The sequence below is a fragment of the Corapipo altera genome, unplaced genomic scaffold, assembly GCF_003945725.1.
Source record: "Corapipo altera isolate COAL_440 unplaced genomic scaffold, ASM394572v1 103, whole genome shotgun sequence".
In the NCBI taxonomy this organism is placed as follows: domain Eukaryota; kingdom Metazoa; phylum Chordata; class Aves; order Passeriformes; family Pipridae; genus Corapipo; species Corapipo altera.
This window is the reverse complement of record NW_020884993.1, coordinates 1131882-1157123: the sequence shown is the minus strand read 5'-3', so window position 1 is coordinate 1157123 and position 25242 is coordinate 1131882. Positions and strand designations below refer to the sequence as shown.

The 25242-nt window shown below is 49.9% G+C and overlaps 3 protein-coding genes across 3 annotated transcripts; 1 reads left to right on the top strand and 2 right to left on the bottom strand.

Moving 5' to 3' along the window:
• Positions 1–7134: 7134 nt before the first annotated feature.
• LOC113958313 (protein SCO1 homolog, mitochondrial) lies at positions 7135–14993 on the bottom strand. Its single transcript, XM_027666469.1, has 6 exons — positions 14976–14993; positions 14795–14885; positions 13825–14022; positions 12830–12922; positions 12601–12716; positions 7135–8085 (listed from the first exon to the last, which is right to left on the bottom strand). Exons 2-6 carry the CDS (start codon positions 14823–14825, stop codon positions 7957–7959), a joined length of 567 nt encoding a protein of 188 aa, XP_027522270.1. The 5' UTR covers positions 14826–14885; positions 14976–14993; the 3' UTR covers positions 7135–7956.
• A 155-nt stretch (positions 14994–15148) lies between these two features.
• ADPRM (ADP-ribose/CDP-alcohol diphosphatase, manganese dependent) lies at positions 15149–17322 on the top strand. The gene is made up of 3 exons (XM_027666465.1): positions 15149–15740; positions 16237–16353; positions 16680–17322. The coding sequence occupies exons 1-3, from the start codon at positions 15188–15190 to the stop codon at positions 16964–16966; spliced, it is 957 nt and encodes a 318-aa protein (XP_027522266.1). The 5' UTR covers positions 15149–15187; the 3' UTR covers positions 16967–17322.
• A 531-nt stretch (positions 17323–17853) lies between these two features.
• Positions 17854–24104, bottom strand: TMEM220 (transmembrane protein 220). Its single transcript, XM_027666467.1, has 6 exons — positions 23966–24104; positions 23799–23828; positions 22942–23002; positions 20441–20564; positions 19592–19651; positions 17854–18533 (listed from the first exon to the last, which is right to left on the bottom strand). The coding sequence occupies exons 1-6, from the start codon at positions 24035–24037 to the stop codon at positions 18401–18403; spliced, it is 480 nt and encodes a 159-aa protein (XP_027522268.1). The 5' UTR covers positions 24038–24104; the 3' UTR covers positions 17854–18400.
• Between the last annotated feature and the right edge of the window lie 1138 nt (positions 24105–25242).

Sequence of the window (25242 nt, the reverse complement as noted above, 5' to 3'; positions counted from 1 at the left end):
AAAATCATCTCTGGCCTGTGCTTAAGGCAGCTGCGCCAGCAGAAACCCCCCTGCTGCCTCCTTGTAACCCCAATATCCAGGAACAGGGACCTAAGACACAAAAGCAGCTTCCAATCCATGAGCCCTTGCAACGGGCACAGCAGAGCAGTCCTGAGCACTGCAGCCCTCTTCCCTGCCCTCTCTCACTGCCACTACAGCTTGCCCCTGAGTCAGGCTGGCTGTTTTGTGCTTTGGAGTGGCTTGGAAGTGCTCCTGAGATTGTTTTTGTCTCAAAGAAGGTGCTGGTACAAATCTGTGCCAAGAGGAGCATGGCTGGTGACAGCTGGGCCAGCAACCCAGGAGCACCCACAGGACCAGGCCAGCAAGACCCTGTGGTGACCCACCAAGCCCTGGAAGCAGAGGGGCCCAGCGGGCACCAACAGGAATGGGAGCTTGCTTGGAGGCAGCAGGTAAATCTAGTGCTGTGGGAAATACCTGCCCTGAAATTGTCCTGGACAGTCCCTCCAGGGCACAGAGCAGGATGCTCTGGCTGGGGACAGACCCCAGGGACTGCACAAAGCCCTGTGTGAGCACCCATGACCAGGGCAACCCTCACTGCCCCAGCACAAGGCTGGAGCTCCAAAAAGCCCTGCTCCAAAAGCCTCATGCTGGGGAACAGCTCCAGCTCAGTACAGAGAGCAGAGCTGCTCCACAGCTCCTGGGCAAAAACAAGTTCCTTTGGCATGAACACTGAGGACCTGGCCCAGACTGGACCAGGCCAGGGAGCCACAGCCTCTGCTGCACCCACCTGCACAAGGGAGCTCGGCAGCTACTCATGGAGCAGATACATTCCTGTAATCTCCTTATGATCAAAACCGGATTTGGGCTGAGCCCTTTTGGCTATCCCTGCAGGCACAGAGAGTATTTTCACACTGGGAGTATACATGTGACAGAGTATGGAAAAATAAAACCTGATTTGGATTTTGCCCAGATGACTGTGGACCAAGGCCCAACCTGCCTCCCACATCCTCTCAGAAGACATCAGCTTGCTTATCTGAGCGGTTTCTTCTTTAGATGCAGACAAAAAATAGTGAAGAGGGAAAAAATGCACCCAGAAATGTGTTTGGAGTACATCTCTGGGACATAAAAGAGGTGTCTGGGAACAGTCAGTGTCCATTTATCATGAAGCAAATCATACCTGCCCATCCCAATTACCTTTTGTGATGGAATGACCAGATCCGCAGCTGTAGAGAGAACAGTGGACACTGACCAACCTCAGCTTCCAGAACCACCTACCACAACACTGTTGGGTCCAAGAGAGGAGTTCATGGCCTGGCTGGGTGGGCAACTAGATGGGTGAAGAACCTGGCTGGCAGTAGGAGAGAACAGTTGTTGATAGGTCATGTGCTTGGGGCAGCCCCTTTGTCAGTCACCTGGCAGAGGAAACACCACACTGGTTTATCTTGCTTTGCAGAGGGCAACATGGGGAGGGACAGCCAATACCTCTGGATCAGAGCTGCCATCCAGAGGGATCCAGGCAGGCTGGAGGGATGTGCTGACAGGAATCTTATGAAGTTCAACAAAGACTAACGCAAAGTCCTGCACCCAGTAAAGAAATCATCATCATTATCATGGCTAGGCTTGGTGAACGAAGATTTGGCAAATCCATCGAACCTGCGCAATGGATTTTTTAGGTGAGACGCAGCATGCGCAGAACTGGGCCCACCCTTTAATCCTAAGGTTCACCTGGCAGGGCCAAGCGAGCTTGGATGGTGACAGCGAGGTCCTCAGGACGTAGGTTTAATTAGAGTGACCTTCTCTTAGGTGGATGGTCTTACAGGGCTAAGCGAGCTCCATCTGCCCGGGTTTGGAGTTAGAGTTGTCCTTGTCCTAGAATGACTGCCAGAAGGCTTGTGAGTCCATCCTGCCCATGGACACATTTTATCTGACCCTTCAGTTTTGATCTGTTCGGCATAGGAGACCCTGCCGAAGGCATGTACCATCGCCAGCATAGCTTGCAACCTCATAGCTTCTCCCCTGCTAAAACGATTAGGGCAAGCCTTTCACTCCCTACTTTTCCCCCAGTCACCTACACTCAAACCCAAAGATATTCCCAGGGATATTCCCTTGCCCTAAGCACCCTTTTCAGGATGCTATAGTTCCAAAACAAACAGTTCCTGGGCAGTAGCCACAAGCAAGCCAAGCTCAGCATATTCTGCCCTCATTGCAACAATGCCGGAACAGAGAATGATCCCAAAGGCACCCCCGGGTAGGGTGGGCACACAGATAAGGGGTCCCTGCACCCACCCAGGGCTCGGGTACCTCCCACAGCCCCAGCCCAGCCTAAACCCCCCAACCCCCTGAAAGAATCCAATACCTATCCTGACCTTACCCTCCCCCTCACCGTGTTACCACAGATCTTCCCTCACACACTCCAAACAGGACTGCCCCGCCCACCCTCCCGCCGGTCCAGGGACCCCACGGCCTGCCCGACCCCCTCCCTCTCCCCTAAACTGGACTGGCAAACCTCTGTGCACTCCAAAGTTCCTCCTCTCCTCTCCCTCGAGGCCACAACCCCTGCCGGGCAGTGCAGTGTGACCCCCAGTAAGGAAAACATCCTTAAAAAAAAACCCACATGCTGGGACTGGGCCGGGAACAGTTTGAGAATCTGAGGTCAAGACAGTCAGGGACCTTGAGCTGGCCATCACATACAACACAAAGAGAGGACAAGGGAAGAGGGCTTGCCCAGACTGGGAAGGACAAGGCTTCAGGAGGATCTAACAACAACCTTCCAATACCCATGAGAAGGCTGTCAAGAAGATGGAATCAGTCTCTTCACCCTGAAGTTAAAATGCTGATTGAAATGAGAAGTTCAAACTGGATTTAAAGAAAAATACTTGCTTTAGCAGGAAACATTTTTTTACCCATCTAGAGAGGTTGTGTAGCCTCTATCCTTGAAGGTTTTCATGCCCTAGCTGTTTAAAACCTTAAGCATCCTGGTCTGACCTTGCAGCTGCCCCTACTTTGAGCAGGAGGTTGGACTACAAACCTCCCAAGGGTCCTTCATATCTGTGTTATTCTAGGATCTGAGCTGCAAATGTAATACAGGGCTTTGCAGATGTTTAAAGCCACAGTCTGTACCTCTTCAGTCCCTGGCTCTGCCCATGCTGGTGCTGAGAAAATTCCTAAAACAGCCAGCTTCATCCAGGTGGCTTAAGTGTCACTCATTAGTTGAGCTCCTCCATGGCATGAGGACTGCGTTGTCTTCCTTGGGTAGACAAATGAAGCTGTTCCTCATTCCTCAGACATCTTGTCACTAGCCCCCAGCCTGGGATGGCACCAGTGTTATGGATCTCAGCCACTCAGAGGAAATGGTATTTTCCAGGACATGTATCCTGGGGCCGGGTATGCCTTGGGCACACACAGCAGAGCTCTGTGGATTGGCCCCAGCCAGGACTGTGCTCTGTCCTCCCTCTGTCATGGGTACTCAGGGGCTCCCATTTGCCCAAGGTAGCACAGGTTCACCTTGCACAGCACCAGGCTCCAACAAATTTGGTTCCCAAGTGAAACTTGTCCTCCAGTAGTTTCCAGAGGGGAGACCCACTTAGGGAGCCCAGCATCACCCAGCTCCAGCCCAGTGACCAGCACAGCCCCATCACAAACCTGCCCCAGCAAAAGCTGAGCTCCCTCCCTGTGGGCCGGGCACTGTGCTCAGGGCTACAGGAGTTTGGGTACAACACCTACAGAGGGAGTTTGATCCATTTCTAATACTGGACTGGAGAAACACTGAACATCCACTGACAAAGCATCTCCAAGTACCCACAGCACATTTGCTGTCACCCGCAACCAGCTCTGCCTCCTCCCACTGATCACCTGGCACAGTCCTTGGGCCTCCTAAACATGCAGGGAACAGACCTGTGCTCCCTGCTGTCAGCAAGGCAGGGTAGTGAAATCCTAACAGTTGCCTAAACAACATTTTTATTGTTTTTAATTAACAAACAAAACTCCAAACAAATAAGAAACCAAATACCAAACAACAACAAAAAAGCCAAAACCCCACAAACAAACACAACAAAAAACCCGCCTCACTACCAAAGAAAGCTTCCCTCCTGGGAAAGGCCAAGGGAACAGTGATTGGCACAGTCAATGTGAGAGGCAGAAGGGAGCAGGACACCCTTTTGGGAGGCAAGGGACACATCCCTCCATCCTACGTTTCTCTGGGCCCTTCCCACACAACCCCAGTCTTCCTAGGTCAGCTGGCTCTGCCTCTCAGGGCACAGAAAAACAAGATAAAGGACATGATACTTCTGTTAAAACATTTGGGAGAAGACAGGAACCCTGCATTTGTCTCTGTAGCTGAGTCAGCTGCAAATGAGCTTTAGGGAAATCAGTGTAGATGGGGTGACCCTTCCCAGGCTGCAGCCCATGAGCGGAGTTTGCAAAGCCTTGGGAAAGAGGCACCCCTTGTCCAAATCCTGCTTTAACTTGGCTCAGCTGTAACACCAATTCTTTCTTCTGAGTAGGTGTTTCTGGCTAATTTATGTTATTTTTACTTACCATTGCCTCATACAATCCTGGTTTTACACAGACTGTACTCTGTGCAGAATAAGGTATTTGGCATTAACACACTGCTGCAATATTTGAAATACAAGCCTGCTGTGACAGCAGAGACCTTGAGAAGGGCAGACAAAGGCTGCTGTGCAGAGCAGAGCCACGGGACGGTAAAAGGTGGGGCAGAGACTTGGCCCTGAAGACTCCACAAACACCAACAACTCACAAGGGGTTGAATAAATGACCTGAAGGTGTCACTCATGAAAGAGATCAAGTACCCAATGTATGTGAAAATGCATGGGAGGGGTCACGTGGAGTCACGCAGCAGAAAAAGGAGCATCTTGCAGTAGGACCGACTTCATTACAGAGCCAGCACTTGTTGCACAGACATGGGGTGAGCGGTAGCTGTTTAGTAGCAATTTACCATTATCCAGCAATCATAGAATCATAGAATCAGCTGGGTTGGAAAAGATCTCTGATATCATCAGGTCCAACCCTTGATCCACTGCTGCTGCGGTTACTAGACCATGGCACTAAGTTCCTTCAGGAACTACAGTCAGTTTCCACTATTTCTTTCCTGTTGCCAGTAACAACTGATCAGAACCCACTGCACATCATTGTGATGAGCAACAGGCCCTCTCCTGACATTTTTGCATGAGTGTCTCCTTTCCAGCTAAACCCCCTCCCTCTAAAATCCTCCTGCTGTGGAGCCTGCACGTGCCCTGTTCCATGCAAACCACCAGCAGCACAGTGATTTTGGGGAAGGCTCAAGGAAACTGCCATGCTTCTCATACTCTGGGAAACAGAGGGGTAGTCAGAGCCCCCAAACACCAAGGGAGGGTTCAGTGAGGAGTTTTGGCACTGGTGTGGGAAGAGGGAAACACCCACATGGCACAAAGACAATGCTGGCACATCAGTGCCTCCTGCTGACGGAGATTGTCACGCTGCCACAAGAGACAGGGACCCAGGCCACGCCCTGTGCCTGGACCAGGCTACCTTACAAACTCAAACCACTCCTCTACTCAGTGATCAGTTACATAAAATGGCTTTTAAATAAATACATCCTCCCTCTTCCTTAGCCCCACAATCAACCCTCTGCACTTTTACCTTTGAAATAGTCTCTTTCCTGCTACTTTTGGAAGACAGATATGGCTGAAAAACAAGTATTATGAGTCCTTCCATTCCTTAAAGAGTCAAATTACAATATTGAAATCCATCTTTCCTCCACAGGCTATCTTAAGTGCTTGGGAATAATTAGGAGAAGCACAAACAGACTTTAAAGAGGCAAACAAAGTGTCCTCCTGGATCAGCTGCTCCATTGCTTAGTCCCACTCCCATCATGTCTCCTACATCAATATTGGATGCACATTGGTTGACAGAAAGCTCAGCATTCCCAGTAATGTTCACTGGGAGCCCAGAAAGCTAACCATACCCTGGGCTGCATCAAGGGAAGCATGGCTAGCAGGTCAAGGGAGGGGATTTTGCCCCTCTACTCTGTCCTGGTGGAGCTCCAGAGGTCTCCAGCCCAGCTTCCACAGGATTATCAGCAGCAGGTCAAGCCATGGCCTGTCTTGTTTCAAAACAAACTGGTGCACAAGCACCTGCACATGGAAATGCAGGACCAAGAGGTGCCAAAAGTCAGCTCTGTAAGGGAAGTTTTGAGAATTAGTTACCTCCAGGATTGTGGGGAAAAACAAACAGCAAGGAAAGGCTTTTTTGAAACAATGCTGACACTTGCAACCCATCCAGGAAAACAAAATCATTATTGCCAGGGTACCACTTATCACAGACACTAATACCATTGATAACACATTGGACTTGACGCACCTTCTTATTGATAGAAGACTCAAGTGTGAAATTTCCTTTGGAACCACTCCTATCGCCTACTGCAATCAACCCAGCCAGCACAAAGAGGAAAAATAAAAACTAATTTCCTTTTCAGCTGTTGAGGTTAAGCCTACCAGGACACTTTTCAAAACTCCCACTGTAAACTGATAAAAAAAAAATAATCTTGCTTTAAAAGAAAAACCCTTCTTTAAACTATGTAGTATTTGAGAGGAAAAGAAAAAAATATCCTATCTTGGAACTTCGGGAATCTTCCTTCCTTGAGAGACCTTTACGAGAAGAACTCCGTGTGAGACATACTCTATCACAGCAACATTCCAGACACTCTCAGGAGGCACCACAGTACAGGGCAGTTGATGTGGGCCTGCACTCCTCAATTGTGGTTTAGAATTGCTCTGGAACAGGTCAAGTTTACTACTTTTCAAAATTTTGGAAAGACAGAAATTTTCCATAGACCTTCCCTCGGACAGGAATGTTCTCTCCCACACTCAGAACACCAGTGCTACCTGCAGGAACACTTGTGTTCAGTCTAAGACACTCTGGGACTCACACCAAGAACTCTTCTGGTTTGTCTCCTATGGGCCATTCTGTGGGGTTCAGCTGCCTTAAAAAAGCACCTTAGGCTTCTGGTGTGCACAACTAGAAATAAAGGCTGCTTTCTAAAAAGAGGGAAAACACAGCAAGAACATGAAGCTTGACCGGCATACAAAGTTCTGATGATATCCTAGTCAAATCTAACTAAGGAAAGAAGAACATATATTGCCTATACAAAGAAATCTTTATTTTTAAATGCTGCACTGCATAAAATGCATCTGATTGCCAGCCCTCTGCATGGACACAGCCCCCTCCACCCTCCTACTTCCCTGCTCAGCACAAGCAGAGCAACTGTGCACACAGTCATCTACACCAGAAGAAAAACCTATTTGCAACCCATTTCTCTTTTCCTTATAAGTGAACAGTGTTCACCTGGAAAAATCATCAGAAAAACCCCTTTCATTTCTGCATTCAGATGAAGAGATCAGGCACACTACCGGGCTGGTCTCACGCATGGAAGCTGCCGGTGCTTTCCATGCTCTTCACCTTCTTAACCTGAATAAAGGAGCACTCTTAAGGCTCTCCTGCTTTTAATAGTGCAACTGCCTCTCCCAGAAGGCAAGACAGTACAGAAAAACCAGAGGGCAGAGCTCCTCTGAGAATGCCATGGCCCCATGGCTTTTCACCAAGCAATCCTCCTGCAGTGACCGTCCTTTGCTGGTGTCTTGGCAAGAGATACCAGTTAATTTTACCAGCAGCACACACATTCTTCCCAAATGAAAAGTGCTTTCCATTTTTTGCTCCCAACAATGTTTCAGAGAAGTCCCAAATTTCACTTGGTAGCCTAGATCTTGCTGCAAATAATATCCACGGGGAAGGCTCTGCAGAGATCTTTGGAAATGGTAATTTGCAGAAACAGGATTGCCTTTCTTGTTTGGAAGTGTTGTGATAGGATGTTACACTTGTGTGCTTCTGCTTTAATGCCAGTGTCCAACCACAGCCAAACCCACAGGTGATGTTCACAGGAATCTTTGAAGACCTTGTGTTTTAGGATCTGTATTTTCTCATGTGTGCAGCAATAGAAGCTGAAATCTCAGTGCTCCTCTTATTCTGGCCATAATAGTCCACAAAGTCACCATCAGGCCCGAGGAGGTACATTATTATTGTGTGATCCACCTGCAAGAGAGCACAACACAGCTTTGGTAAGAGATTACAGAATCACACACCACCAGGTCAGAAGGGACCTCATGGATCATCTGATCCAATCTCTCTTGGCAAAAATACAGCCTGGACAAGATGGCCCAGGACCCTGTCAAGCCAAATTTTAAACATATCCAATGTTGGAAAACTGCCACTTCCCGGGGGAGATTATTCCAATGGCTGATTGTCTTCATTCTGAAAATTTTTCCTCGTGTCCAGTTGGAATCTCCCCACGAGTAACTTGTACCTATTGTGCCTTGTCTTTTCCGCATGACTCCCCGAGAAAAGGGAGCTTCCATCTTCTTTGTAGCCACCGTTTAAATATTGGAACATCCTGCACATCTCTGTCAGCAGCAACAGTGTCTAGTTCAGCCTTCGGCAGCTGCAAACTTCTTCACAAGAAGGTAAAGCAAGACAAGGAAAACCTCAGCATCACTGCTTCTCTTCTCTCAGGCACATGCTGGGATTGCTGGGGTGTCTGTGCAGGGCCAGGAGTTGGACTCACTGATCCTCGTGGGTCCCTTCCAACTCAGGATCATAGATCCATGATTCTATGATCACCTCAGTGATCTCTGCTGGTTTTACCCAATAAAATAAACAGAGAAAACTCGTTGCACCCTCAGAATGTGTGCAGAAATACTTTCAGCAGACAAGTCTTGTCTAAGCGGGGGCCCCTTCCTGCAAACCTGAGGCTGATGGTCTTCTCCCAGTTTCCCTCTACTTCTCATGATGCTCCATGATGCTCACAAGGTATTCAAGCTCCTGCTGCTAACAGAATGTAAATGCAATATAAATAGGAGTATTGTATTAAACCAAGCTCACTGTCAGCAAACAGCAGGATGCAGCACCTCACCAGGGTAGGAGAGCGGAGCCAGGAGTGGCCACGGGACACAGGAACAAGCGGGGTAGGGGCCCCCCCTGCCGGCCCTGAGACACCCTCACACACGGATGTCCTGGGCACTCCCACTGGATTTATACCAAAATTACAGAATACACCAAGTTGGAAGTGACCCCCAAGGATCATTGAGTCCAATCCTCAGCCCTGCCCAGGCCCATCCCCAAGAGTCACCCCCTGTGCCCCAGAGGATCAGCCAAACCCTCCCTGAGCTCTGGCAGCCTTGGGGCTGTACCCACTGCCCTGGGGAGCCTGGGCAGTGCCCAACCAGCCTCTGGGGGAAGAACCTTTGGCTGAGATCCAACCTGAGCCTGCCCTGACACAGCTCCAGCCATTCCCTGGCTGCTGTCCCTGGTCCCCCCAGAGCAGAGCTCAGTCCCTGCCCCTCCTCTGCCCCTGCCCAGGAAGTTGGAACTGCAATGAAGTCTCCCCTCAGTCTCCTCCAGCTGAACACACCAAATGCCCTCATTAACTCCACAGTACATTTATTTAAATGCCACTGCAAACACTGCCTGCACCCAGCTGTGACCACACCTTTATCAGCAAAGACACAAAGTAGTGGCGATGGAGGCCACGAACCTGTGATTGCTGGGGACTGAAACACACCTGTGCACTGACTTGGGTTTAATTCAGATATTTTACTCCAGTTTCAAATTCCCAAGATCAGATCAAAAAATCAAGTTGAAGGAGACAATTTGTCTTAAGCAAGATAAATCACAATTTAGATCCTTCCAATGGAAGCTAGCATAAAAAAAATTTGAAAAATCAGGTTGCCTGCTCAGAACATCTTAACTCCCTGGGTAGTTTGGGTGCAAAAAACAGTTTTTCAGTCTCTGCCTGCCTGAAGCCTGCACTGTTCCCACTGCGTGTTCTGAAGGTCACAATTTGAGTTTCAAATCTTGTGAATTGCAGACTAAAACATATAAATTGGATATTCTGGTATTGATAATTACAGAATTGAGATCATTAAATAGGAACTAGTAATATTGAAGTAGTACTTGAAAAATTAAAATAGAAACTATAGTTTCTAAATGCTCATCTCAATGTTCTTTTCAAGTCAAAACAAGCAGAAAATGCTGCAGCGGACTGGTTCCTCTTCCCTACTCCACAGCAGACGACAGAGAGGCCACTCCTGCACAGACATCAGACTCCATCATCAGCTGGGAACACAGGTGCAGGCAAGACATAAGGAGGAAAAAACCTTACTGGAAGAACTGACAGAGTATAAATTACCTGGATCTGTCTCAGGTAGGCACAAGACCAGCCTCCAGCTCTCCCTCCCAGGCCTGCTGTTGCCACTATCCTGTTTGCACTCTGTTCCTGAGTCCTGTGTCCCCTGCCCTGAGCATGCAGAGCCAAAACCCAAGAGCCTATGAAGAATCCTGGGGAGATGTAGATATACTCTTCCTCCCTGGCACCACGTCTGGGGCTCCTAGGCTACTCTCCTACTTCCAGTTCACTGGCCTTTCTTCCTTGCTGCCCTTCCCTCCTCTCAGACTCGCAGCCCTAACACAGAGCAGTGGTCCCCTCCAGGATCCTGAATCCCTTCCCCTATGCCCAGTGTCACCCTCCAGCCTCCCTCCAAGCTGCTGTCATCCATGGAGTTATTCTTCTTGGCTGAACCCCCATATTGTCCCTTCATGGCCATGCCAGGATCCAGGTGTGCTTCCATAGAATCCACATGTAGTTCACTTGCTAAGTACCAGCACTCATTCAGCTTTGCTGGCCTCTTTCCATCAGCTCTCCTCAACTTCAGTTCACTTATTTAGTGTCAGGTTCTATGGAGTTCTTTCCCTCTCCTGAGCAAGCATCCTTTGCCAATCCTGTTCCTATAACCTGTTGTTGCATTCCCACAAGCCCCCTTCTAAAAGTCTGATATTAGGCAGCATCTTTAGATTGATTTCATATTGATTTAAGTTGGCATTTCAGTTTCTCCATTCAAATACAGTATCTTAGTCACAGGCTTCTGTATCTTTCCAGTTGCCATTTCAAGTGAAAACAAGCTATTGATCTCCCACCTCAGTGATGCAGAGCAGTGGACATCACCAGTGATTTCATCTTCCCTTCACTGAGATCATGTGTTGCTCTTGCTCCTTCTTTCCATGCACCACTTTTTTTGCTCCCCCAATCTTTTTGGATATTTTTTTTGCGGGAGTCAGGTGGTTTTAAGACAGATTAAGAATCAACAATACTGAATTAGACCAAATTCAATTTGCCTCAGCATCTCACCCCAAACAGTGGCCAACAACAGTTGCTTTAAAGAAAGAGTATAAAATCAGCACCAAAAATGTTACCTTCCTCCTCTATTACCTCCCAGTTTCCAAACACTGTCATCTCACAGACTTCCTGAACTACACAAGATTTCTGTGCATGTCATAACCCTCAAAAGATTGTTTTTTCCAAAGACTAAGAACAAGTCTCCCTGCGGACTTCCACCATTTGCATCTGTACCAAGGGATTCCACTCCTCATGTGCCCACTGCAATGAGAATCATTACCTTTCCTTTTGAACCTGTTTTTAGTTTCTTCTGATGTCCTCAGTTCTTGTAATGAAGAACAAGGCAGATCATGTAAGATGTAACCTCACTCCTCCTATCACCTGTACTTGCTTTACTCTTCCAGCTTGCTCAGAATTTGGCAAGACAGGAAGGTCTTGGCAGCAGCTCAGAGCCCTATAACCAGTCCTGTCCGTTCCAGAGACGGAAGTTTGACTACCCAGTTCAGCCTCACTTAAACCTCATTTTCTTCCTTCACACTGTTACTTATGTATTTTATTCCCACTTAATTCACCATTAATGAACACGCTCTCTCTTGCAGGTTGTTTGTCACAGGAAGAAGATGCCCACAGTATTTGCAGGGAGATATCCAAGTCTCTTGCCAGGAAGACTCCATTCCTTGGTGTCAGTTTGGCAGAGAATGAGTTCTTACTCACTTTTACTTCTCATTTCTCCTACTTCCTATTTCCTTATGTCATAGGTTTGAAAAGAGATGTCGGAATTTTTTCCTAGGGTCCCGTTTCCCCCCACCCATCTGTTTCTGCTCCTAGGACATTTTGCCTTCAGTTTCCCCCCTACTTCCCCTTCCCCGGGTTGCTGCAGGTTTCTCCCCCTCCCAAGAAAATTGGGACTTTGTTTTGTTTCTTCTGAAAGTTTTTGATTGCATCATTTGTTGTTTATTCAGATTTTGTTAATAAAAAGCTGTTCTTTTCCTTTTCCACACTTCCACCTGAAGTTTCTTAATTTCTAAGTTGTAATCTTGTTAAACTAAGACACCTTAATTTCCCAGTTCCATTTTCTCTTTGGAGCACACACGAAAGCAGCCAGTCAAACACATTACACTGAACTAACTGCCAGCCTTACTAGTTCCTGTGCTACTGTCTGCAGGCCTGGGCTGGGACATGTTTTGAACACGCTTCAGTGAGGTTCTGAGCTTGTAAGAGGACACTTTGGTTCTGACTGAGACAAACAGCTTAACAGGTCAGTGCAACAAGGGCTCTGTCACCTCGGACTTCAGTACAGATCCAACAGCTGGTTTTAAAATCTATATGCTGCTCTTATCCACAATCTTTCAGTAGGCAAAGGCCCTACTCTTACTTACTATGTAGTCGTTGTCCTCATCCTTGGGGCCCTCGCTGTAGTACACACGATAAGCTTTAGCCACTTGGTCAATCTGTGCCCTGGTACCAGTCAACCCGACCAGCTTTGGAGAAAATTCTAGACAGAAACAAGACGCACACATTTTAGTGAAAAGAATCCCTTCAAGAGGCTCCTTTTTTACATGGTATGTATTACATGGTATGAGACACAGAGAAAGAAAGCAGTAATACCTTTAACATATTTGGCAATGGCTTCTTGGTTGTCCCTCTCAGGATCGATGGTGATGAAGAGTGGGGTCAGATTAGGCAAAGATGGAATTTGTTCTGTGGCATTAACAATTATTGTTTATTTTACAAAACCAGAAATCATTTTTCATCTCCCTTCAAACAAACTCACAGCCAAGTAACATCAGGCCAAGCCCACCCTAAGGAACTAAAAAGGCCATTTTGTGGAGCTTAATCTATATAATTTGTGAATGATTCAAATGCTATGAGACGCAATGCTCTGTGTCTGTGCTGGGAGCTTCCAGTCCTCCCGCTCCCGAGCCCCTGCCCTGCTCAGGAGGGATGACAGACTGGTTGTGCTGCAGAAGATGTGCTGGTGTGATGCACATTTGGAAGCACAGTGGCAAGCAAGGGAAGCATGCTGGGATGGGGGAACAGGAGGAAATGTGAAGACACAACTCAGGCTCTTTCCCTCATGTTCCAGCCAAAGCCTTGGCTGTATTTCTTTCGCTTTTGTCTGTTTTCCCACTTGCTAGGTTTACCACTATCCCTGCCCCATAATTCTTCAGGGCCTGCAGGCTGAGAAACTCATAACACACGGCCTTCCCCCTCCCTTCATTCCACAGCCATTCTGCTTCAGGAGAGACCCTCACAGAGATTTGTTCTCAGGATGAATAAAATAGAAGGAAAAAAATCCTAACACACCTCACAGTCACTTCTTGGCAAAAACATAATGCAGTGCATTCCCTGTGATCTGCCACCACCATGTTTTATTCCCAAGTCTCCTGTTATGGAAAGACCAGTGCTGTCATGTTAGACCCTAGTGACAGGCAGATTGATCTATGGATCATTTAGCATTTAATTCAACTACTGAATAGCAGCCAACAGCATTTTTTAAAGAAGATCATCAGTTATCACCATTTGTGACATTTCATAAGAACAAACCTGACCCTCCCATAAACAGGACCTCTACACCCACTGAATTCCCTGAATTCTCATACCAATTTCATCTACCACTGCAATCATTTTCTCCAGTTCATCGGGACAGACGTCAGGGCAGTGAGTGAAGCCAAAGTAGATCAGCACCCACTGGCCCATGTAGTCCTTGCTGGTTCTGGGCTGCCCCTCGTGGCTCACAAGCGAGAAGGGCCCTCCCAGCAGTGGCTTCCCAATGCTTCGGTTTCGTTCCTTCTCTAGCTCTACAAAACACAAGAGGAGATCAAACACATCCATGTCACAATCCCTGCTGCTTCCCCAGTGAGCCTTGGAAGCAGCCAAGTCAGGCACCACACTGGGTCATGGGCAGGGCATTGCCAGGTCAAGATCCACCAACACCTGTCACGTGGAACCCAATGTGCCCATGGCTTCCAAAAAGCATTCCTTTTGTACAAAATCAAATATAAGCACTAAATTCCTCTGAAACAGAATATCTTTCTTTATTGTTATCTGATTGCATTTTTGTTTAAAAAGAAAGGGAGGATAAAGAGAGAAAAGGGATTTCCCACTTGGCCTGGTGGGAAATAGGAAAAAACAGCATCCTTTGCAAGCTGAACATACCCTAAGAGCTGCAATATCTCCGTTTCCAACAGTAAATCCATGAAAAGGAAAGGTGTGGGCATTTCCTGTAGGAGAGGGCAAAGCTCATGTGCCTCACAGAGGGAACCCAATGTGCCCACAACACCCAGCTCCCTGTCTGAGCTGCATCGCCTGGCACAGCGCATGCAGCCAAACACAACTATTCTAACCTCAGAACTTTCAAACGCTGAATTTTGCTTTTAATTTTTGAAAATTTTCCACGGCACTTCCGTACACACAGGCACAGAGTGACCCTCTGCAAAGCTGTGATACCGAGCGATGCCTGAGCGGATAAAATACACCTGACTGTAAAAAATACATCGCCTGAGTACAAAAAATACATCATCTGAACACGAGACGCGGCCCCGCCGCTGCTCCTCCATCGCTCGCACTCACTCTGCTCCTTGCGCCTCTTCACCGCCTTCATGCCGACCAGCAGCCCCCCGCCCAGCACGGCGGTGGCCGCCAGCGACCGCCACGACACGAGCTGCGGGGACAGGAGTTCAATGAGCGCGGAGGGGCAGGGCCGGCCCGCGCCCCCTGCCCACGGCCCTCCCTCCCTCCCTCCCTCACTCACCCGCCTCTGCCCGCCCGCCCGGCGGCCGCTGCCCGGCGGCAGCTGCGAGAACGGGCGGCTGCGGGGCGCGGGCAGCCCCGCCTGGACCCGCCCGGCCGGGCCCGGCAGCGGCCCCAGCGCGACTCGGCCCCGGCGCACGGCCCCGCCGAGCCGCCACAGCGCCATGAGCCCCGCCATTCCGCCCCGCCCCTTCCGCCCCGCCCGCGGCCGCCATGGAGGCGGTGCCGCGCGTCGCTTTCGGGGTCATCGCCGACATCCAGTTCGCGGACGCGGACGATGGGCACGACTTCGGCGGCAGCCGGAGGCGCTACTACCGGCACAGCCTGCGCCTGCTGCGGGACGCGGTGCGGGCCTGGGCCGCCGAGAGCCCGCCGATCGACTTCGTGCTGCAGCTGGGCGACAGCATCGACGGGCTGAACGCCCGGCGCGGCGAGGCCGAGGGCGCCCTGCGGCAGGTGCTGGAGGCCCTGGGGCGGCTGCCGGTGCCGGTGCACCACGCGTGGGGCAACCACGAGTTCTACAACTTCAGCCGGGCCCGGCTGGCGCAGAGCGGGCTGTGCAGCCGCCCCGCGGGGGGCGCGGCCGGGCCCCCGGACGGGCTGTGCCAGGCCTATCACTGCAGCCCGGCCGCGCGGCTCCGCCTCGTCGTGCTCGACGCCTACGACCTGAGCGTCCTGGGCAGGGACCCCGACAGCCCCCGCTACGAGGAGTCCCTGCGGCTGCTGCGGGAGAAAAACACCAACGAGGACCTCAACAGCCCCGCAGGTACACCCGGCACGGCAGGAGCGCGGGCGGAGCAGCTCCCGGGGCTGGCAGCGGGGCTCGGGGGGGTGCCCCAGGGCTGCCAACCTCCTCCTCCTCCTCCCTGCGGTCAGTGCGGCCTTAGGCGGGCACGGGAGATGCTCCCCCTTACCCGTGGGAAGGGTCTGTGTTGTGCTCTGTGCCCCACAGTATCAGAACACGGGTAGCTGTTGGTGAAGGGGCTGTTGCAGAGCGCCGACTTGTGCCCACTGCATCCCATGCCGGGGGAGACACCCAAGAGCGGAAACGCTGTGCATGCAGTGTGACCAAACCCCCTGAAAACACTAACAAAACACTTCTCGTTTGTCCAAGGACGCTGGAGTTTTGATCCAAGGAAAGCAAAAAAAAAATCCCGCAAGTTATAAGAATAAACCATCTATTGTAAGCAGATTTACATAAGGCAAATAGAGGAGCTGTGGGAGGTGTATGCACCTGTGCCTAACCTTCTTCTTCATTGTAGGGCTCAAAGAACCTCAGTTTGTAGCATTTAATGGAGGATTTAGCCAAGCCCAGCTGAACTGGTTCGATGAAGTCCTCAAGTTCTCTGATGAAAACCAAGAAAAAGTTGTAGTTATGGGTAGGTGGATATGGGGGATATATCATACAATCACAGAATTGTTTAGGTTGGAAGGGCCCTTAAAGATCATCTAGTTTCAACTCCTATATTTGAGGGGGGTATATATTCCCAGGGATATATACGGGGAACAGCTGGTGTATGTGAGTTGAGGAAAACGTGTAGCAGCTTTGGAGCTCCCTTAAGATACAGATGTAACCTGTGAAGGAGCAGGACAGACCATGTCCATACTGGGGGGAGCTTTCTGCACATGGTTGGCTGAGCTTCACAGCAATGAGACAGACTTTGTTACAGTTTAACTCTCCTGGTTTTTTCCTTCTCAACTGCAGGTCACCTGCCCATTCACCCGGATGCTTCAGACAGGGTGTGCCTGGCCTGGAATTACGAAGCTGCCCTGTCTGTCATCCACTCCCACCGGTGCGTGGTCTGTGTCCTCGCGGGGCACCTGCACGATGGGGGATATTGCCTGGACTCCCATGGAGTTCATCACCTGACCTTGGAGGGGGTGATCGAAACGCCCCCGGAAAGCAATGCTTTTGGGACTATTTATGTCTACGAAGATAAAATGATACTAAAGGGAAGGGGCAGAATTGCAGACAGAGTTATGCAATTCTGAAATGCCAAGTAAATACAGATTGCTCTTCAGGAAGGACTCGGGATAAAAACGTAGGGGATTCAGCTTACTGTTTGCTTGTAGAAAGGTGCATGGCTGATCCCTATTGCTTTAGCTCAGGATACAGGATTTTAGAAATTACCTTTCTGTAAGGAAACAGACCTGATTTCTTTGTGGAAAATAGAGAAGGCCAGTAATTGAAATGTTGAATGCAGAATGTTGACTTGAAACACCTAATCCAGACTGGATTTGTTACTGTGAAAAGATGCAAACCATATTATGAATATTTTCAAAAAACCACCCACCGTTATTCTCTCGGTGAGCATTAAAGCATGCAGAGTTGTACCTGCCCAGCCGCATTTCAACGTATTTATTTTCTGTGAACATCATAAGGCAGTAATGTCTCATGTCTGGCAGAATACACCCACCCTGTAGCCTAATGCAGCTTTCCAACATTGCTTTAAAAGACTAAAGTAATCCCCAGAAAAGGCTAAGCCTAAAGAGAAGGGAAACCATCTGTGCTACAGCAGGGAATGGTGCAGATACACTGGCAGGGACCTGTGTGTGCACAACTGTGACCTCCTGCAGCAGTGCTGAGGGAAGGAGCCCTGACACGGGTCTAAAGGTGTTCTTGTGCTGCACCTGGACCTGTGCTGGCTCTGTCCCACCCAGCTCATATGTCCAGTGTATCCACCTGTGCTTCCTTCTCCAGGATGAGCAGCGGGACATGCTTACTGCCGCTGGGCTGCTGCTTGGGTCCTGCTTTCCAGGAAAAAGCCAGTGAGCAGCAGAGCTGTGACAGTGCCAGCAGAGTTGTGATGGTGCCCACATCTGCTAGTGGCAGGCTCAAGTACACATCTCCCAAAAAATAAACTATATGGAGGCTTTTGTTGAGTTTTCTTTAGAAAAATAGTGTTTATTATTCTGCAAAACTAGTGATTTTCAGTTAATAGCAAAAATAATTTTTCAAATATATTCTATATATCATTTTAGCACAGGAATGGAAATACAGACTGCTCAATTCACAGTTAGTCTCAAATGGATTATCCAGGCAGGTATTTGGAAGTTCTATGGCTGTAAATAGTCATATATTGAAACAGTGTTTGCTTTACTTGTCCCTTATGTTACAGAACAGTAGATTTCCCAAAGTACGAGGTGGTTAGAGAGTGATCCAGGGATGCCAGGATATATACCATTAGAACACATTAGATCAACAGTGCTTTGGAAATGTAGGAAGCAGCCAGTTGAACAACAGTTTCCACAGAAAAATTCCCCATTCAGATTTGACAGTGTTCCTCAACTTTTTACCACAACTCAAATGGTACTGCTAGAAGTAGCCAGGCATTCTTGTATCCTATCAAACTGACACTAATCTTTCATTAATCACCAAAAGCAAAGGCAAGTACAATCAGAATGTTTAGACTTTCTCCCACCCAGTTAAATCACTGTTTTGCAGTGCTCTGGCCAAGCCGCTCGCAGCTCTTTGTTCACATAAATGTACAGCCATGAAGCAAAGGGGAAGAGGGCGACCACGACTGCAGCGGCCAAGCAAACTCCTCCCAGAGGATTCCTATAAAGGAACAAGTGCAACAGAGCTACATCAAATCAGAATTGTTAAGGTTGAAAAAGACCTCCAAGATCATCAAGTCCAACCTTGTACCACATACCACCATGCCCACTAAACCCTATTGTCAAGTGCCAGTCGTTTTTTGAACACTTCCAGGAATGATGACTCTACCACCTGGGCAGCCCCATCCAATGCCTGACTACTCTTCCAGAGAAGAGTATGCAACCTGAACTTCCTCTGGTGCAACCTGAAGTCATTTTCTCTTGTCCTGTCCCTTGTTCCCTGGGAGCAGAGTCCGAATCTCCCCCGGCTCCCCCCTCCTGTCAGGGAGTTGCAAAGAGCAAGAAAGTCCCCCCGAGCCTCCCTTCCCCTAGGCTGAGCCCCCCCAGCTCCCTCAGCTCCTCTTTGTGCTCCAGACCCTTCCCCAGCTCTGTTCCCTTCTCTGGACACACTCCAGCCCCTCAATGTCTTGTCTGAGGGGCCCAGAACTGCCCTCAGGATTGGAGGTGCCTCAGCAGTGCCAGCACAGGGACAGGCACTGCCCTGGTCCTGCTGCCACACTATGGCTGGTACAAGCCAGGATGTCTTTGGCCTTTGTGGCCACTGCTACAACTGCTATGGAACAGTCACATCTGCCTGTAGCTGGAAAGACAGCAGGGAGCCTTTAGCCACTTTAATGTGGCTACTGTGGATGCATCAGCAGAATCCTTTACTGGAGAGGCACCATGTGCCAGCAGAAAATAATTTTCTGACAACTCAGGCTACAAAACCAAGTTGGAATAAAAAAAAGCATCTTATACAAAGAGAAAGTGTCCCCATTATGGCAGGGGAGCAGAAAAAAATGTTTCATGTAGCCTTACATTTCCTCCCACCCTGACTTCTATCTGTGTGAGATCCTCCAGACTGTAGCACCAGCTGCTACTGCTTGGGCATCTGAAAGGTTCAGAGGGTGACATGAAACAGAAAAACAAGCTGCCAAAATCAACTATGTGTTTTCAAGGACCTAGTCACTAAGTGTGAACATAGGAATGGATTTAAAAAAAGGAGAAAATAAAACTTACTTTGCTGAACTGCGACAAAGACTCATCCATATTGTAATAATTACCAGACCAAACAACTCTCTGAAAAGCCAAATGAAAAATAGATCAGAAAATAATACAAGCAGATGTCTGTGTTCAGAGAATACAAATGTTACCTCCAAAACAAGTGGAGTAGCAGCTGCTCCTTTGGAGAAGTTCAGCATATTTTACTAGCATTATAATTATAAAGGTATTTACAAGGAGTAACTTTGCATCACAAATCTACAGACATGACCTGGCTAAACAGCTGCAGAAATTCCTGCCTCCACTTTTTGCTCCACTGCTAGACTTAAGTTCCACAGCACATTTCTCTAATTAACACAGTGCAAACAGCAACCCAGTTTTCTAGACCATGAACAGCTGCCAGGGCTTCACCTCAATACAGTACAAGCACCTACTTTAGGCAACACCCAAATGTCAGGTGAGAAATCCTCCCTCCTCCTCAATCTCTGGCAGTTTGGAGGACTCAGCAGCCCATGCCAGATAAACATGCATATGGTATCACCTCAAGAGTTTTTGTAACGTTAATTACCATTCCTGCAGCTCCAGCAAGAGAGCGCAAAGCTGTTCTTGTGTTCTGGACTTTGAAAGCCAGAACTGCCCCCAGATAAATCTACCTGCCACAATCAGGCAAGCAATGACTGTTCACTCTCCCTGAGTCCAAGGAATCACTGGTTTGGAGCATTATGGTCCCTTCTCTTTGATCTGATTCCTCTGGACCAACAGCAGTCACTGCAACAGCCCAGCAAATAAAGTTTTGGAAGGTGACACCAGGAGGAGATGGCCTGGTGAGCTGGATTTGGGCAGGGGCAAAGAAAACCCACTGTTTACCTGCCTTCCTCTTCGTGAAAAATGTTTCCTTGAGCATAAGCAAACAAAGAGCAAGCCAAGGCAATGGTCCCAACCACGCAGCCAGCAGAATGAAAGTCACACAGGGTCCTCCAAACACCATTATCTGAGGAAAAGAATACACTGTCAGCAACTACCATGAAGCATGAAGTAAACCTATAAATCTAAAAGCAATTGAGTCGCTAAAAAAAGGTGCCTTCAACACACACACCTTAGGCAGGAAGAAGTCATTATTGCCAGCATCTTTATGACCAGGGAAATCTGCTAAAAAGTGCTGTGAAAAATAAATACTACTGCGCCTAGGAATGCAACTTCTCGGCATCAGAACCTCAGTGAAAACTTCCCTGTTCTCTGCAGCAAACACAACAGGCTGCAGCATTCAATGTGCATGGAAAAAAAAAAATCACAAGGTGTATGGCAAATGGAAGTTCTCCTGAGCAGGAGGAACAGCCTTTCTGGAGCTCACAGCCAAACCCAGGTGCTCAGCACGACCCCAGGGGCCCAAGGGAGCCCGGGAGAGGCCTAGCCCCTAGGCAGCCACCACTGTGGGGAGCATCTAACTTCACACTCCCTGAGGAGACTCTGCCTCAGGTGTTGCCTGATGAGGATGAGCAACACTGATGACGTCTCTACCTGGGGACTGATGTTTTTAAACAGATAAATAGAGATGATGAGAAATATCTGAATGGCCCACAGGTTCTTGTGGTTTTCCATGTCCCTTTCCAGGGGCTCCTGAGGGGGAGGTAAGAAATGACACTGACAGTTCTCCCTGATCTCAGCAATGTCAACAGCAAAAAAACTAAAGTTAAGAGCAGGTTTTCTGGGGCATTGACCCCTCTGGGCAAGCATTAAAGGTGATGAGCTGCCAAGACCCAAGAGCTCAGAGTAACCCAACGCTGTAATCAGTTCCCCATTTGACTGAACTTACTGCAGCTCAGCACAGGCAGAATCTGGGTCTTCCACAGACCTGAATGGCAAATATCCCTTGATGTATTTACATAAATCTCCAGTTATAAAATAGTTGTGTCATGACAATCTTTATTTTCTACAGATCTTGGCACAGGTAAAACTCTACTTGAGAGCTTAACATGCAGATTCTCTTGACAAGCCAAATGCCATTATGTTGAAGCTACACCTATCACACATAATAAACCTCCCCTGAAATGTTCAAAACCACAAGCAAACCAACCCTCAGGGATTTTGCTTTATGGATGCTTCCACTTTATATGCCTAAGGTAGCGAATGCCTGCAATGGTGTCATTTGTGACAACAGCATGCACTCCTGAAGGTTTTCTTTTTTGGTGTTAAATGCAATTTTAGTCTATTCAAAACAAGTATTCATCCAGAACAGATACAGTCACTTTGTGTATATAAAATGGCCTTATTCTGAAATTATTTCTACTGAATGAAAATACAAAAAAAATTAACTACGTTCTGGAGTCCAGAAACAAATCTGGCCATAGAATCATAGAATCAACTGGGTTGGAAAAGACCTCAGAGATCATTAAGTCCAACTCTTGATCCAACACCGCCATGGTGGTGGCACTGATGCCACATCCAGTCTCATCTTAAACACCTCTAGAGACGGTGACTCCACCACCTCCCTGGGCAGCCCATTCCAAGGTCTGATTACTCTCTCTGTAAAATTTTCTTCCTAATGTCCAACCTAAACTTCCACTGGCACAGCTTAAGATGGTGCCCTCTTGTCCTACTGCTGGTTGCCTGGGAGAAGAGATTGACACCCACTTGGCTACAACCTCCTGTCAGGGAGTTGTAGAGAGTGAGGAGGTCTCCTCTGAGTCTCCTCTTCTCCAAGCTAAACAATCCCAGCTCCCTCAGCTGCTCCTCACAGGACTTGTGCTCCACACCCTTCCCCAGCCTCACTGCTCTTCTCTGGACCTGCTCCAGCACCTCAATATCCTTCCTGATCTGACTGATTCTCTGATCATGTGAAGTGGCGTTAGCCACTGTAGCATCCACCCTCGGAAATGCAGCCTTTGAACATTGCCATTGCTCCCTGTGTGCTCTGTGGGGCAGTTGCAATACCTGGCACTGAACAAGACTTTTAGTGCTTTCACAGGACTGTGCAGAGCTCAGCTGCTCTTGCATGAGGTAGATAAGCAAAACCACAGATTTATAACAAGGAAATAAAGTGAATTAATGTGCTAAGGTCAATACCAGAGCCAAGTTCAGAGCAAGCTCCCAGGCTTCTGAATTGGGGTGCAAAGGCAGGCCATCCCAGCAGCGGACTTTTCTGCAGGGCTCTTCTCTTCACCTGCAGCACATCTAGCCACCAGCACTAAACCAACGACCAGCTATTGTAGAAGCGGGTCCCATAACCTTTTGCCTTCAAAAGATAGTAGGACATGTTCCCACATGGCCTGATTTTAATCTGTGGATCAATAAAAACCAAACAACCAACCAAACAACCATTTTGGGGCAAAATCTGAACAGAGACTCTGTTTTGCACACCAGTATCATACCTGTTATTGAAGGGTTGATGCTGACGAGCAGTGTCAGGGCAGCTGGCACTAAGTACACAACCTGTTAGTGACATATAAGTATACTCTGTAGCAAAACTGAGCAAGGTCAGGAAGCAGAAGTGCCTGCCCACAGCAATACTTCTCCCCTTCACAGCGGTTTGTCAGAGGCACAGAGCAACTACCAGTGCCTCTCCCTCGGGCACTGTGAGTGCTCCTCTTAATCGTCACCACCCAAAATCTCGGGCCATCAGCTGAGTGCCAGCCTTGTTCCTTAGCTCCTGAGTTACCAAATGCTGGCTGCCTGATCAGTCACTGCAGGGCCCTTTCCCTCAATCCTGATATCCCAGGAAAAGCTCTGACAGGGTCCTCCCCCCCTGTGTGGGGGGCTTTGCCCACCCTTCGGTGCCGCTGTCAGCGGGGCTCCACCGCCGGAGACACGCAGGGGCAGCCCCTGCCCACCCAACAGCTCTTGTCACACACACAGACGGTGCCCCTCGCCCCCAGCCGGGGGGCCACGGGCCGCTCCTGTGCCCGAGACAGGGCGGGCAGAGCAGGGGGTCTGTCCCCATTGCCCTCCAGTCCGAGCTGAGCGGCGGGAGCGTCCCGGGGCTGACTCAAGGCGAGTGCAGGGCCGGCTCGGGGTGCTCCGCACGGGGAACCGATGCTGTGTAGGGCGAGGTGCAGATCTGGGGTGAAATATGGCAGATCCTGGAAGCATGGCCTGATTCCAGCCGTCGCTGCAGTAGAGAAATCGTTTTCCCAGCGCCTGCTCGCTCTCCAGCTAGAAGCCGTGAGTGGGTTTCCTGCGGCGACCCCAGCTCGGGGGCAGAGGAAGGGGAAGGGCGGTCCAGACTCACCGTCCACAGCCCCGCGTCGGGGTCGTTCACCTGCGGCGGGAGGAGCGCGCTGAGCCCCCGCCGCCGACCCGGCCGGGGCCGCGCCCCGCGGGAGGGACGGGGGAGACGGAGGGGACCGGAGGGGCCGGGATCGGAGCCGCCCCCAGCCCGGGCGACCCCGGCCTCACCTGCACGGCGGCCGCCAGCCCAAAGAAGGCGGCCATGAGGAGGTTGCAGAGCCGCCATAGCCGCGCCGCCATGGCCGGAGCGGGGACGGGGGGGCAAGGCCAGAGGGGCGGATCCGCCCTGCCCGCCGGCAGCGATCCCGATCCTGGCCCCGGCCCCAGCCACGATCCCGGCCCGGATCCTGACCCCGATCCTTCCCCCGATCCCGGTCCCGGTCCCCGTCCGCGCTGCAGCCCGACAGCAGCGCGCCCGCCTGGGCCGGACCGGTCAGCACGTCTGTACTGTGAGGGTGGGGAGGCCCTGGCACAGGGTACCCGGAGAAACTGTGGCTGCCGCATCCCTGGAAGTGTACAAATCCCAGTCTAGTGTTCAACCCTGGTCTAGTGAAAGGTGTCCCTGCCCATGGTAGCGGCATGGAAGGACATGAGCTTTAAGGTCTCCTCCAACACAAGCCATTCTGTGATTTATCACTCCTGATTTTTATTGGGGATTGGAAAATGCTTGCACTCAAACTCGAGCCAAGTCCAGAGCCGCGTGGCGCTGGGTACACTGTGCATATCCCAGGAACTACAGAAAATCCAGGGCTCTCCTGCCCTTCACTGCTTGCACCGCTGACTATAAACACATAAACAGCTTCACACCGGCAGAGGGCAGGGTTACATTGGCAGTGACTCTGAACTGAAATGTCGCGAGAAGGCTCGGGCAGCAGATTCTCCTTTAGCAAAAGCATCTTCTCCCAGGGAAAGACCCAGCGAGGGCTCAGCTTGTCCCGGTGTCATCCGCCACCTGCCGCTAGCAATAGGTCCCAGTGCTTGTTGACATGGCACCTGCCCCCGGCAACGGGTCCCAGGGAGCCACCACGCAGGCAGGAACAGGCAGGATGTCCCTGGGGGCACAGACCTGCCTCAGCCCTGGGCACCCAGTTGCCCTCAGAGTGTCTGTCTCCAGGCCCCGCTTTGCTCTCGTGTCTCCTCAGGACGTCCCGAAGAGCCCCAAGTTCAGACACCCCTGCGTGCCCCTGGGACACCCCTTTCCTGTCCCCACACTGCAGAGCCCGGCCTCTGCGCCCTTCAGTCGCATTAAATGCATAACATTCGCTCAAGCCTAACAGAAACCGTGGCTTTTGTCGCCTCTTCTCTTTCTCCCACCGACCAGCCAGAGCTTTTCCCCACTCAACAGCTCTTCCAGCGCTGGGCCGCTCAGGACCCCTGCCAAGGCCTTCGCCGCACCCCAGGCCCCTGCGCAGCACCCCGAGCTGCCCCGGGGGTGGCTGAGTGGC

Bases quoted from the DNA above. Each gene is read 5' to 3' on its own strand.
- LOC113958313 (XM_027666469.1), bottom strand. From the start codon at position 14,825: ATGAAGGCGGTGAAGAGGCGCAAGGAGCAGA. The intron at 12,923-13,824 runs GTATGAGAATTC...TTAATGCCACAG, and splicing joins TGCAGTGGTAGATGAAATTG to AACAAATTCCATCTTTGCCT. The intron at 12,717-12,829 runs GTATTACTGCTT...GTTTCTGTCTAG, and splicing joins CATTGCCAAATATGTTAAAG to AATTTTCTCCAAAGCTGGTC.
- ADPRM (XM_027666465.1), top strand. From the start codon at position 15,188: ATGGAGGCGGTGCCGCGCGTCGCTTTCGGGGTCATCGCCGACATCCAG. The intron at 15,741-16,236 runs GTACACCCGGCA...TCTTCATTGTAG, and splicing joins GGACCTCAACAGCCCCGCAG to GGCTCAAAGAACCTCAGTTT. The intron at 16,354-16,679 runs GTAGGTGGATAT...TCTCAACTGCAG, and splicing joins AGAAAAAGTTGTAGTTATGG to GTCACCTGCCCATTCACCCG.
- TMEM220 (XM_027666467.1), bottom strand. From the start codon at position 24,037: ATGGCGGCGCGGCTATGGCGGCTCTGCAACCTCCTCATGGCCGCCTTC. The intron at 23,829-23,965 runs GTGAGGCCGGGG...CTCCCGCCGCAG, and splicing joins GGCTGGCGGCCGCCGTGCAG to GTGAACGACCCCGACGCGGG. The intron at 19,652-20,440 runs GTAAACAGTGGG...TTGGCTTTTCAG, and splicing joins TTTCACGAAGAGGAAGGCAG to AGAGTTGTTTGGTCTGGTAA.